This window comes from Dendrobium catenatum, unplaced genomic scaffold (genome assembly GCF_001605985.2).
Source record: "Dendrobium catenatum unplaced genomic scaffold, ASM160598v2 fragScaff_scaffold_1061, whole genome shotgun sequence".
Lineage (NCBI taxonomy): Eukaryota > Viridiplantae > Streptophyta > Magnoliopsida > Asparagales > Orchidaceae > Dendrobium > Dendrobium catenatum.
The window spans coordinates 3,682,418-3,697,160 of record NW_021319523.1 but is presented as its reverse complement, the minus strand read 5'-3'; the positions used below and the strand labels follow the sequence as shown (position 1 = coordinate 3,697,160).

At 34.4% G+C, this 14,743-nt stretch overlaps 1 protein-coding gene across 4 annotated transcripts; it reads right to left on the bottom strand.

The window, feature by feature from the left end:
* Nucleotides 1-4,500: 4,500 nt before the first annotated feature.
* On the bottom strand, nt 4,501-14,039 carry LOC110107582 (putative yippee-like protein Os10g0369500). 4 transcript variants are annotated; one of them, XM_028698306.1, is made up of 4 exons: nt 13,696-14,039; nt 5,983-6,091; nt 5,856-5,903; nt 4,501-4,822 (listed from the first exon to the last, which is right to left on the bottom strand). In XM_028698306.1, exons 1-4 carry the CDS (start codon nt 13,806-13,808, stop codon nt 4,742-4,744), a joined length of 351 nt encoding a protein of 116 aa, XP_028554139.1. In that variant the 5' UTR covers nt 13,809-14,039; the 3' UTR covers nt 4,501-4,741. The 4 variants fall into 4 exon arrangements, with proteins under 4 accessions (XP_028554139.1, XP_028554138.1, XP_028554140.1 ...); XM_028698305.1 differs by having other exon boundaries at nt 13,666-14,037; XM_028698307.1 differs by lacking the exon at nt 5,856-5,903.
* Between the last annotated feature and the right edge of the window lie 704 nt (nt 14,040-14,743).

The following is a 14,743-nucleotide window of genomic DNA, read 5'->3' as shown; positions in this document are numbered from 1 at the left end:
CAATTTTGGGTCACTGAGTCAACCCGAACCCGACCCGATTTTTAAAACGGGTTGATTTGTTCAACCCCAACCCGACCCGTTTCATGTTCGGGTTGACCCGAACCCAACCCTTTTCGGGTTGACCCGAACCCAACCCTTTTCGGGTTCGGGTTGACCCGAACCCAGATTTTTCCGGATCAGGTTCGGATCGTGTCAAAAATTGACATCCCTATGTCCTTGTGACTTTGTTGTTATCGATCGATACATTCAGCATATACAAATTTTGGCGGGCGCAATTTTTTGGGCATGGATGATGATGAAGCATGCTTATCTCTCCCTTTAGAAGGTCTTCGGGCAACCAAGGGAGTATCTTAATAACGATATTCGATTATGTTAGTTTTTCTGAGTTCAGGCCGACAAGTGATCCCGTCAATTTCGTTGTTTTTGTATCTGATAGTTTCTTTCTCTTTTACCTTGTTTTGTTTTCACATAGGTTTCTTTTATTTACACATGTACACCTTTTTATTATTTATTATCATAGGTAAATAGCCATATCATTTTTTTTTATAAAACTAATATTTAAATATTTAAAGTGAAATAAGATAATCATAAATTTGTGTGAAATATAAAAAATAGAATAAAAATATATAATTTAATAATTAATTAGAAATAATTATTAATATCAAAATGTTAGTTCACTATGAATTATCAATAAAAAAGACTAAAAAACAATCAAAAAATAATTGAGATATTTTGAAAATCATCAATTTGTGCACGCACTAATAAAAATTTCAAACTCTGCCCTTACTTCTAACTTGTCATTTTTAATTGTCTAAAAACAAAGGGATTCAAAGTATCCTTCCAGCTATGAATTATTTTATTAGCAAAGTTTCCATTATTTTTTAACAATAAAAATTATGCATCAGAGAACATATCCATAACATAAGTTTCTAACTAATTATCAATAATCATCAAATCTAAATGACTGAAATCAAATGAATATTTATGTGCTATTCTAAATAACTTGTCTTTGTTGAATGCATAAAATGAATAATATGAATCCAAACAATTAACTCATAAATGTACTTCAATGTTTGCCTGCATAAAATAACTATTCAATTTTTGAAGTTGCATATCAATAAGGATGTAGAATATCTCAACTCGAAAATGATATAAATTAATCATTTTTTGAACTCTATGTGGAGGGCATGCATGAGCAACACATTTATCATTCAGATTTAGAGTAACTATTTTTTTCTTGATTACAAAATAAAATTACTTTATTATTGAAATCCTCAGAGTTATTATCTCACATATCTTGTAACCTCATTTTAAATATTTAAATTAAAGATATAGCATTCATAATATCTTGTTATTTTCTCTGTAAAACTTATGATAATTCAATAGTAATTTATACTACCTTTTTCATCACATGCAGAAAAAAAAAATATTGCGATGATTTTAATAATATAAACATCTTATTTTTGCTTATGTCATCTTCTAAAATAATTTCTAGAATATTAATTACTAAAGAGAAAATTATAATCATTCTACTTGGTGATTCATAATGAGAAACTCAATAATGCGTTTCATTAAATAATTATAGCATGATTATTTTTGGATTCTTGTCTTGGCCTAAGAGAGTCAATCATTAAGCTATTGCAATGACATTATTACCCCCTTCCCTCTCAGACTTCAGGAGGGTGGCCTAAGGCTAACAATGTAATGTGAATAACTATTTTTTATTTCATATTTAAATATTAATTTTTGAAATAATTAATAATAAAATACACGCTCTTTTTTTTTCTTTATTGCTTTGCACGTGAACATGTTGGAGCCATGTGAAGTTGGATTAATTATTCAGAGGCCAATCAAAATGCACTACATCACATATGTACTTGGTATTGCTGATATTACGCATTCTGATTGATCTCCATACGACGTTCTGCGTCCGATCATTACACAGATAAATTTCTCGTGTGAAGATGACAGCAACAACATGGTCATCACCATCCATCAGACCAAAAATGCAAGCATTACAAAGAGAAACACCAAAGAATCCCCATAACCTAATTGTGAAATTTTTGTATTTAAAAAAAACTGTCCTGAACAAAGCCTTAAGCTGCCTTAAACAAAGCCTTAGGGAATTTTCTTAATTTTATGAAGTTTCGGTCAAATCAACTAGATGCACATCTCAGATTTACTACTTTGTCTTTTGAAAGACATTAGAAAAAATTAGAATGATATAGAGATCTACTACTTTTGTGTGAGTCTATGAAGAAGAAACTACTCTAGAGCTTAGTTTATCATATATTTTATATGTCTATGGAATGCTTGATAAAATTATATCTAGAATTTTGATCATTTTTTAGCATATTTGTTTCATTAATTATTTCAAATCATAAAGTACCATATCTAACATTGAACGTCTCTACAAGACGAACACGATGACATCAAAATCATTCAACTCCAACTCCCATCATGTAATGTGCTTTATATGATGTATATTTGTTGCATTGAGCCAAAACCTTCCTCTTGAGGAAGGACATCATTTGTAATCGATATAAACATCAATAGAATCATTTTAACTAAGCCAGACCCCGTCTTTTTGTTTCATTTTCAGGGTTTTTCACATAAAAATTTTAGCATCTCTTATGACGTTTATACCCATCTCTTATCTATATCTGTTCTAGATCTTTGTATAAAACTTGGACTCTAAACTCTATATCGATCTATCTACCGCCACAAATATTCTACAATGCGATAATTATAAAACATAGAGAGAGAGAGAGAGGATATATATATATCACATTTTTCCATAACAATTTACATTATTGTTTGTTCAAGTAAATAACTTGTCTTAACTAATTGGTTGCTATTTAATGGCATATATATGAGTATATGTAGAATAAAAGAATAAAAATATAGATCAAAGTATTCTGATTTTGTACAAATTCGATTTTAATTTTGCAATATATTTATTTTTAGAATCCTTTGAGCTGAAATAAATAATAGTACTAGAAAAAAAATTTGTTTTTTTAAAATGAGATATTTTATCAAATTACTTTTCTCCTCAAACAAATATTTGTTTTTTATTTAAAATTTTTTTTGGGCGTGTAGATATTTATTTAATTTTATACAAAAATAGTTTCAATTTTTGAATTTTTTAATAATTTGAGCCATGTTCAAGCCAAACAAAAGCCACGTGAAACATCAAAATTAAAACGAATCAAATACATTTATGAATAATTTCAAAGATGTGGTGACTTAAAATAACGATTAATTCAAATTTAATAAAACAATTAAAAAAATAATACATTTAAAATATCGGTATTAAACTTTTATGTTAAATTGAAACATATATAAACTAAAATATAAATAAGAAATGATAAGTGAACCCTTAGAACTCCTAATTATCTAAATCGATTAATCTGACCATGGCTAGAAGGCTTACTTTAGTCGATGATAGTGAAGAGAGTGACTTATCACCTTAGGGTATCTCCAACCGAAAATCTCATTTTTTTCACTCCAAAATGCAGTGAAACCAAAAAGTGTCGTGATTCATCTCCAACCGAACGGCATTCTACACCCTAACCGTCGCTCTCTTCTTTCGCGCCTTTCTTTCACAAGTTCGGTAGAGGCCAAAAAAATGGCGTAGATGAACAGTGCACCGCCAATATTGGCGTCACACTGTTCATCCGCGATCAAATGACGGAGGAAAAGGTATTTGGTTGCGACGTTTGAGGGCCTGCATTCAGTTGTTTGCCGAACGATTGGAGATGGTCTTAAAGCGATTTCCAGAATTGGGCGGTTTTTTAATGGGTTTTTTTTTTACTTTAAATGAATTAAGACAAACAGACACTTAAAAACTTGATTGATAGTCTAAACTCTCAACCAATAGATCAAAATGAACTGCATGTACATAAAACTTTGAAATTATATTTATTAAGCAAGCATATATAAATAAACTATGGTCTTTTGAAGCCATGGCACATTATAACTGAGTACATTCCTTGCTTCAATTGACAGAAGGAATTGTATAATGTTTATTAAGCTGTTCAATTTAAGGGTGTCCATAACCGACCCAACCCGTTAACTAGATTCCAAAAATATAGGTTTGAATTGACCAGTTTAATAAACAGATCAAGATTGAGTTGACAAGCAAACCCTTTTTCACCCAAAAATGATCCATTTAATACATGTTTTCCATAATTTTTTTAAAACTTATGGGTGAAATTTTCTTATTTTAGATTTTATAATTAATAAGCTTTTTTTAAATAATCAAAACAGGTTAACGTGTTGGGTTTGGATTATTCGAGTTGTTCATGAATCAAGTTCAACATGATTAAATTCAAGTCAGATTCAGGTTAGACCCAAACCCAACCAATCAACCCATTTCAATCATGTTTTGTTTGTTTCAAAGATGGAATCCAAAAAAATTTAAAAAATACGAACAAAAAAAGAACATGCTTTTAAATTAGAAACTAAATTATCCCAATATTCAGCAGAATCATGCAAAGATAAATGCAGACAGATTAATCATTTTTATATTGATAAAATTAAAACGACTCTTGGCAGACAAAAAACCTAGTTCAAATATGAACAGAGTTCAAGAATGTGAATACATTCGGAAACTAAACAGGCAGATTATCATTTTGCAATATTAATGATGCAGAAAAGAAGAACGAATGGTGGATGCAGCAGTGAGAACAATACCTCTTATTTACTAACATTGCTTAGTGTGAATGAGGCAGATTTAGGGTTAGCCCACTTTCATTACCTTGGCTTTCTCAAGAATGTACTTGCCTTCCTTGTATTTCTGACTTTCTTCATATGCTTTCTCCTAAAATATATACACAAAAATAGCAGATATGCTGAGAGTTATTTATATCATGTCCTAATCAAGATAAATGCAGCAACTAAGAAATTAACAGAAAAAAAAACTGCAACTTATAGATGATGTAAGATGATGTAAGGGCAGTTGCTTTCTTTGCTCTTCTCCTAATTTATCTAAGAAATCTTAGACTTTATTTGAGACAGCTTTATTATTGATTATTAAAGTAATTTTTCAAAACTAAAACTAAAAATTTTGTATTTAAAAGCTGCTTTAAGAAGCAGTAATAAAACTGTCCCAAACAAAGCCTTAGACTTCAATTTTTATTTAATGATAATATAATGCTAAAATCAGTATGGATGATGTGAAGAAACTTACCTCTTTCCTCATAATTAAAGGATCTCAAGTCCCATTAGTTAGTACTGTCCACCACGTTTTATCATGAGTCCAGATTCTTATATACACTCCAAAGAATTTTATCCCTCTTCAACAAATGGCCATAAGTATTATTTAAAGTCTTAAATCCCATTTCTTCCTTATGTTTATGGTATTTAATGTTTGTGATTATCAAAAAAAAAAAAAGTGTTTTAAAGGTCTAAGAGAGGGGTGTCAATAAATGATCCAACCTGACTCAACAACCTAACCGATATCTAAATTGAAACATTCGGATTGGATTTGACCTGAAAATTTGAAATCAATAAGATTATTATTCAGGTTTACGTTAAATAGGTCATTTTTGGATTAAATTGGTCATAATTGTGTTAAACAAGTCATATTGATCTCCAAAAATACCACTAACCAATAAACAAGGTTTAGGTTAGATGAGCTCGGGTGGAATCGGATTCAAGTTGAGCATTTTGACTTGTATGTAAATGGGTCAAAAACGTATCAAGTATAATAAGGTCAAGTTAACATTGGTTACATACAAAAACCTAACTTGCTAATTCAAATTGACAAAAGCCCTATAGTATCACCATTGCTCATCCCTCTAAGAGAAAACTCCACAAAAAATAAACAAGAAACTAAAAAAATTTTACTTTTTTTTTTTTTTTGTCCTGTGAGCTGCATAAAAATTCTTCTCTTCTAGCAGCTGCATAATGAATGATTTGATCATGCAATAAAAAATGCGAAAATCAATAAGAACAAGAGATGAATTACGAGAATCTTACATATCTCCATCCAAGAATTTGTTGGCAGCTACTGCAGTGGACGTCATTCACTGTGTGAAGTCCAGATAAAAGATGCCTGTCTTCGTTTGGACCCAGACAAACATTCACCCTGAAAATGTAGTAATACATTTTACATTAGAATCTCACTTCCACTGGGATATAAATGTTCATATAATAAGTAGCTAAATGATTTTCTGATATAAAATAGCCACCAATAGTGTAGAAGTTTGCTGAATTTCAGAAAAATTCAGCCAAAACAGAGCATATCTTTATAAAATTGTAAGAAATCTGAGAGAAAAACACTTGAAATTCACTAATAGAAGAAGAAAAACAGCTTAAGATACAATAATCTTCAATTCGAGAGAAAGATTAACTCTCCCAATCTCTAACCAAAGATTAGAGCCCAAAATTAACATAAGGATCCTAATTTTCATATTCAAATTCAAGATGAAACCCTAATGTGAGAAGCTAATTAAAGCAAAGAGGGCAAATACAAAACCTTAGCCGCTGCCCCCCTTGGACCTGTCACCTGTAGACAAAAACCAGTCCACTAGGAACCGATTCAGCTGGTTCAGCCGGCCCCCCTTGGGCCGGCCTAACATTTTCATGTAATTAAATTAGTTAATATGCTAACTCGGTAGCTAACTATTTTCTGTTTCTGACACGTAAAGACACGGGCATTTTAGTGGTTTTGGAGCCATAAGATAACAAAATCATAGGATTTGAGACCATATGCATATGCAGCATTATCTGAAACGCCTTTCACAAATGATATGTATGTACCAAACAGTAAGATACATAAGGATCAGAATACGCAAACACGTGCACCGTGACTTCTTCATCATCTAAGAACTTGGGTATATTTGTTGATACAACGCCAATCCTCATAGGAATTTTCAAAATTCAAAATAGGACAGGTATAAAGTTTAACAAGCAAAAAAATGAGAACCGATTTCATAGAAGACAAACTTTAAATTTCAGAATTTACAATAAAGTGTTCAAAGGAATGGGTTATCAACATGACAAAATATTAATGACCTAAATACTAATTGATAAGAATAACATTCCTTAAGGATTTGACTTTCCATTGTTAGAGGTTAAGGCCCTATTCGGGGAAGTTTTTTCAATACTTTGTATTTCAAACCACGCTTTCATTTGAATATTATTTTGTTGTTGATTTTCTGGGTCGGAAGTTACTTTTCACAACTAAGAGGGAAGTTCCGAGGAGTATTACAGCTAGTATCAGTGTGTAGACCTCATGAGCCCGAAGTAGCCCCATGTTCAGCTTCCAGAAGTAGCACCTGTATTCCAATTGCCAACGTTAGTAGCTCCTACACCGTATTGTCGCGACACGATGGTCAGACGAGGTAGAGGAAGAGTCCTCTGAAGTTTAGCAGAATCTAGTGTCAGAGCATGCAGCATAACAAAGTGAAAAAAAAAATCTAGTGCCTCTCCTCTCAAATCTTGTCACTTCAAGCACTAATAGTGACACTCATCCCACCTCTTTCTCATACTAAAATGTGCATATTATTTTTCACCAAACATATAAAATACCCCCATCGTGTGCAGCGATGCCAGAAGTTGTCACCGGGGCATTGAAGGCTATGCTCTACAGTAATTATAGATTCAGCATGTAGACCTGTGGCACCGAATTGAAGAGCTATGACGCTAAGCCACTAACAGGATTTTTATATATATTAAAAAGTCATTCCTCTCTCCACTAACCTCCCCACGATCCCCGGTTTGCTGTGTAAGGAAGAAGAAAAAGGGAAAGGAATGACATTGGGTCATCAGAATGAGTCGGAACAACAACTATTGAAAGTTACATGGAATGGAAACTTGACAAACGAGGAAATTGCGGAATTGAATAACATCAATTATTATTATGGTATCACCTGATCGTTGACATTGTTAGGGAGAGCAAAATTGGAGATTTGCTGCAGGAGTGTAGGTGTTCTTGAGACAAATCATCAATATCATGTACTATTATGCCCTGAGTCAACAATATCAAGGTGTGCGCACATATTTACTTGTTGGACAAACACATATGGTGGTGAGACCAACTATTAGCATCAAGCAGAGATACACCTACATTCAACAGAATTACTAAACTAAAACACAACTCATTTATATCTCCGAGTGCACATGCGCACTGAAGTGACAGTAGTTTTCAGGGATCATCTTTGAGTTGGATCTTCAACTAACTTCTTCGATATTTACAGATATACAACTCTTTAAACACAACCACTTATAGCGAAGAAAGACTTTTGATATGAGAGAAAGAGACCTAACAAAGCAATACAGTAAGTAGACTAGGAGATAGATAGAGGGAAGAAAGTGAGAAGAAGGGGAGAGAGGCTTGGCAAGGTTTAGTTAGATCTTTAGCATAAATTTTTTTACAGCAAAAACCCAGTAGCCCTTAGTGTATGAGCAACAGTAGCAACAAGAGGGAAATTCCAAGGAGTATTATAGCTAGTGCCAATGTGTAGACCTCATAAGCCCGAAGTAGCAGCACGTTCAGCTTCCAAAAGTAGCACCTATATTCCAATTGCCAACGTTAGTACCTCCTACATCATATCGTGGTGGCACGATGGTCAGAAGAGGCAGAGGAAGAGTTCTCTGAAGTTGAGCAGAATCTAGTGTCAGAACGTGCAACAAAATCTAGTGCCTATCCTCCCAAATCTTGTTACTTCAAGCACTAATAGTGACAGTCATCCCACCTCTTTCTCATACGGAAAATGTGCATATAATTTTTCACCAAGCATGTAAAAATACCCCCATCGTGTGATAAACTGCATGAAATAAAGCATGATAATCACATATAGGATCGAGATCTGAAACTAGGATCATAGTCGCAAGTGACATCCTACAACTATCCAGATCCTCAAGAGAACCTATCAAGCTAGGTAAGGGATCAACAGCTGAGAGGCAAATGCATACCTAGAGTTGCTGATGTCAAATGTAGCGTTCACTCATGTGCATGAGTTAGCAATCAATATGTCAATAAAAGTGTAATGCATGACCAGAGAGTGTATGCTAGACTTGCTGAATGAAAGTATATTTAGATGACTAGGATGTGGTTCTACTCGAAGGTCTGGGTTCGAATCATCTGGTCTATGTAGTACCACAAATATTGAATCGAGGAAATGCAAATCCAACCAAAGTATGTCTGCAGAGGTTGAGCTTGAGTTCAACAACACTAAATGAAGAATTGACGCGTGAAAAATGGCCTATTATTAGGGGTAGAGAATTGGAAGATCAATTTGAAATTACAAAAGCTGAAATTGGGGGTCAACTAGAACACAATGTAGCAACTATTATTAGCAAGGTCCAACCCCAACAATCGCCAATGCCAACCAACAAAACTGTATACGTCAAAATTGTTGAACACGAAAAGCTTGAGAAGTCCACTACAAAGAAGTACACTGCAACCAATCTCCCGAAATATACCTAAGATACACACTCCACCTTTTATCTCCCAATAACATTGCAAATATCTTATATGTCTACATCGCTCCATAAAAAAAATCAAGAAAACCCATAAAATTGATATCTTTTGATCACGAACAGAAGACATCAAGGTATCAACATTATCTCTAGAAAAAGAAGCACTGAACAACCCCAAATAGACCCAAGTATAAAAGAAAAAAAAAATGATAGCACTACAAAGGAATGAAACATGGACACTTGTAACACTACTTCAAGGAAAGAAAATCGTGGATAAAGATGGGTGTTATATATCAAACACAAGATGGATGACTCAATAGAAAGATAAAAAGAGAGGTTTTTTGCAAAAGGATACAATAAAAAATTCAATATTTATTATCAAGATATATTCTCACCAATGGAAAAAATGATCACCATCAGAGTATTGCTATCTATTACCGCAGACTTAGATTAACCTCTACAATAGTTCGATTTGAAAAAAAAAATGTTTTTCTCCATTAAGAACTTGAAGAAGCATACATACATATTCCACAAGGATTTACCACTTCGCCTAAAACAGATGTAGTAAGTCAACCAAAGCCTTATACAGCTTAAAGAAATCCCCAAGTGCATGATTTGGGAGATTTAGTGTAATAATGAAAGCATGACTTCAAACAAAACAATTCATAACATACTATGTTCCTAAAACATCAATAAGGTATGGTGACATACTTGATAAGTTATATAGATGATTGATAATTAAATGGCACAACGAAGAAAAAATAACATGACTACAAAAATATTTAGCTATTGAATTCAAAATAAAAAAATATGAGCAGGCAAACATATTTTTTGGGAATTGAAATAACTCAATCAAATCAAGTTATATTTTTATCACAAAAAATACATTTTTGGTCTAACATATGATATTGGGATAATCTATTGTAAACCTGTTAACACACCAGCAATTAGAATCATGAATTAGGAGTATATAAAAATCAACTACAAATCAGGAAAGGCACCAATGTATTATGGGAAAGTTGATCTACCTATCCCATGCCCATCAAATATTGCCTATGATATAAGTTTGGTAAGCTAATTCATATACCATGAAAGTGAAGACCATGTAAATGCAGCACACTAGGTCTTGTGGTACTTAAATTCTCGCTAGGAGGGAATTATATTCAGGAAGCATTATCATCTAAACATTAATAGACATACATGTGCTTATTATGTAGGAAACACATCATGTCGAAGATCAATGTTAGGATATTTTACCTTTCTCATTATCTAGAGAAGTAAAAAACAAAAGGTGGTAGCATTATATACTGCAAAGGCTAAGCTTAGATGAATGGCTAAAGGATTGGGAGAGCTATTATGGCTAAAAGAATTGATAGAAGAAATAGGCTACTCATTCAAATCTAAAATTATATTATTTTGCAAAAATAGGGCATCTATTGACATCGCATACAATTTAATTCAATATGATTCAAACAAAATATATTGAAGTAGATTGAAATTTCATCAAGGAAAAACTTGAATCCAAAACAATTCAATTTTCATTCGTAAAATCAAAAGATTAGTTAACCTGCACAATAACCAAGCTTGTCTCAAGCAAATTTTTTTATATCTCACTAGATAAGTTGGACATACAAGATATCTATGCTCTAACTTGAGGAGAAGTGTTAACGTGAGTATTAATGGGAATCCCTCAAAATTATTCATCATTACATGAATCAAATTTCTTTCAATCAGCCACTAATTTCGGAGTAATTTATAATCTGCCAATATATATATATATATATATATATTATACATCATTATTTCTTTCCTAGCATGGAAGTATTAACTTTTCTTGCATATAACTTCCTTACATTATAAATAGGGTAATAAGTTGCATAAATAACACAAAGAAGAGAAGTTTATTTCTCAAAGAATATAGAATAAATGACACTAATCTAATGTATTCATTCAATCAATTACAATCGACAGCAACAAAAGTTCTTCATCATATGTTGCTTTCAAAAAGCCAATTTTCTTTGATTGGTAGCTGGTTAGCAATAATAATGAGAATCAATACATTTTTCTTCTTTGTCAATATCCTTCCATATTTTGAATCTAGCTTGCACACTTGTCCCAGTCTAAAATGTAGTCTATTTGTTCGCTTCTCCTCTTTCATTAACTTTTAGTTTGGAATTGGTTGTTGGAAGAGAGGTTTTCGAGGAATAAGGTGAAAGCTCATCAATTCAAAGGGATGCTGATTGATCTCCGCTTTTAGAGATGACAATTGCACAACTCTCCATTCTTTTTTATGGATGAGGAGCTAGATGACATTCTTTTTTATGAAATATCTAGAGATAGGCCAAGCCGATTAGACAGAATTAGAGATTTAGGCCAACTGAACTAGTAAGTAAAAAAGAAGTGCAGGTCAAAAGCTATTCAGTCTTTACTTCTATGGTTCTCAGTAAGTGGTACAACTATTGGTTTGGAGAAAGATCCATTTTCCTTGTTTTCTTAGTTGCTTAATGAATCAAGAGATAAGGCATTTTCGAATCGTCTTTACTATACCTTCCCCCAACCCTACTATGAAAAAAGATGTTCATTTCTAAGACACCTAGAAGTAGATTATTGGATTGAAGGCATTTTTATGTTAGGATGATGAAAAGTCTCTGCCTGCAGACTCAAACTTTGGAGACTATGGTTTCCCTACAATGCAAACCCACTTAGGTCGGAAGCCACCACTCATCCCTCAATAGGAAACCAAGGGTCTCCGCAACAAAGGCATCCCCCTCACCCTTACTCCTTACTATAGAAGAAGAGGCGTCAGACGATGATGTGAGAGATCCGGAAGAAAAGAAGAGGCTCATGAGTCCTCCACATCATCTTCTCCTCGCAAGTAATGATGATGATGGGAAGAACCCTTCCTATAAAAACACTTTAGTTTCCTGGCTTGAACCAAAACTAACATGAAACAAAGACACTCCAAAACATTGAATTTTGAATAGTATGATGGCATCCTATTAGCATTTCCCTTGCCTACGGTCCAATAGCTAAGGCTAGGGTTGTTATCCAACTTCCTTTCTATTTTGTCAATTAGAAAACCCTTTTTCAAATGTTCCTAAAAAACTCTTTCCACTGCCTCTTTGGTCAACATGGCCTTGGGTGTCACGACCCGGACAAGACTTTTTTAGATACTTACCATGTTTCTTCCCACTTTTGAAAGAGAAGATTTAGCCTTTCTCTCCTGCTATTGACTTTTGACTGGTTCGAAAGCTATACTACATAGAAATCTGCCTAACCCACATAGCGATAAGGGGAGAAGGAAGATTGTTGATTTGATCAACTACCTAATCCGTAGCGTGTGTACTAAATTTCGTAAAAGATATATAGGAAAAGGCATGCCATCTACATCTTATTGTAACATATGCTAATCAATCTCATAGTTCAGCCAAAGGCGCTAGAGATGTTAGGCTCTACTGACCCTTGACCCTAACCCTCGTATAAATGAAACATGGAGCACATTAGTTAGAAAGAAAACCAAAAAGGCTTGAACAGCATTTGCTTGCCTTCATGCTTCAACAATGGTAAATTATCAAATCCTTTTTTAAAAAAAATATTGCATTACCCTTTTCTAATTACCAAATTCAACAAAAAAGAATTGCAAATCTCAATTTCTATCATAATCTCATGCAGTTGCTTGTAGATGATAGATGAAAAGCCTGTTTAACAAAAGGATGATTTCAATTTTCACTCGTTTTGAGGGTGCACATAGAATCATTGGATTTGAGGAGTTTTTGGAGGAGTTTTTAAAGTTTTAAGCAAATGTTAATGTCAAATATTGCATCCTTCCAATGATAGAATTTAACAAGTTTCACCATTTCATAAAACATGTTTTCTAACTTCAAGCAATAAATTGAATGCTTAGAACCATTCAACAGCCCGATTCTGTCAACATAACCACATAAAAGACATGCTAAGAAGCCCACCAAAATAAGAGAAATTATTGTGTGCGGAATCCGACTGCATTCGGATTCCAATCACCGCTTGACACGTCAGCGGATGCACTCCGGGGCACAGTGCATTCAGTGATGTGGCGCATGGTGATTGGAATCCGAATGCATACGGATTCACACACAATAATTTATCCCAAAATAAACACCATAAATAGAGCCGATTGAGAAAGGGACCCGATTAGGCGAATAAACAAACATCTGAGGTCGTACTCAGAAAAATTATAAAACAGAGAAGAGAACTTACACTTTTTCAAAGAGATAGGCTCGGCCATACCTCCCCTGAAAATCCTTAGAGACGATCTCATCCTGGGAAGCCGAATCGACCTTACAGAGCTTGCATTTGAACACCTTAGGGCCCGGCAGCGTTTCCACGAAGAGCAAACCCATCGATCCACCCTCCCCTCAAACCCCAACCCTAGTACAAGCCGTAACACCGATCGGCGGCGACGATCTCGCCCAAAGTAACCCAGATCAAACGCCCCAAAAACCTCCGGTTGATTCCACCCCTAATTAAGACGGAGCGTGAAGAAACGTGCGAGTCGTTTCACCCTTTCTGCGTTTGGAAGGAGATGAGAAGACGGAAATGAACACTTGGAAAAGGACGAGAAGGAAAGGAACAGTTGGAAAGATCCGAATCCGAGCATGCTTATATAGGCAACGTGTGCTTCCGAACGAAGCGATGATTGCCGTGGCACGCTGACACGTGTCCGATTTGGGGGAGGAGCCCACCTATTATGTGCCGATACAAATACTCAGACGAATCATAATATGCCACCTCATTTTTTTTATTGTGTATTATTACTGCATATCTTTTGATTGACCTCTTGATGGTCCAATGTTCTCACAAAATAACTTCTACTTGACACCTCATTCACATGTCGTACCACCGATCGGAGCGACGATCTCGCCCAAAGTAACACCGATCAAACGCCCAAAAAACCTCCGGTTGATTCCACCCCTAATTATAGGCGGAGCGTGAAGAAACGTGCAAATCGTTTCACCCTTTCTGCGTTTGGAAGGAGATGAGAAGACGGAAATGAACACTTGGAAAACGACGAGACGGAAAGAAACAGTTGAAAAGATCCGAATCCGAGCATGCTTTTATAGGCAACGTGTGCTTTCGAACGAAGCGATGATTGTCGTGGCACGCTGACACCTGTCCGATTTGGGAAGGAGCCCACCTTTATGAAACTTTTATTTGGTACTGTCACAGGACGTCAGTAGTTCTCATTATTTATTTCGCGTCCCGACAATCAGATCCGGAACAGACCCAGGATGGCTCAGTATTTTTTTATTTTGCTAGTTATTGCTCGGTATTGCTA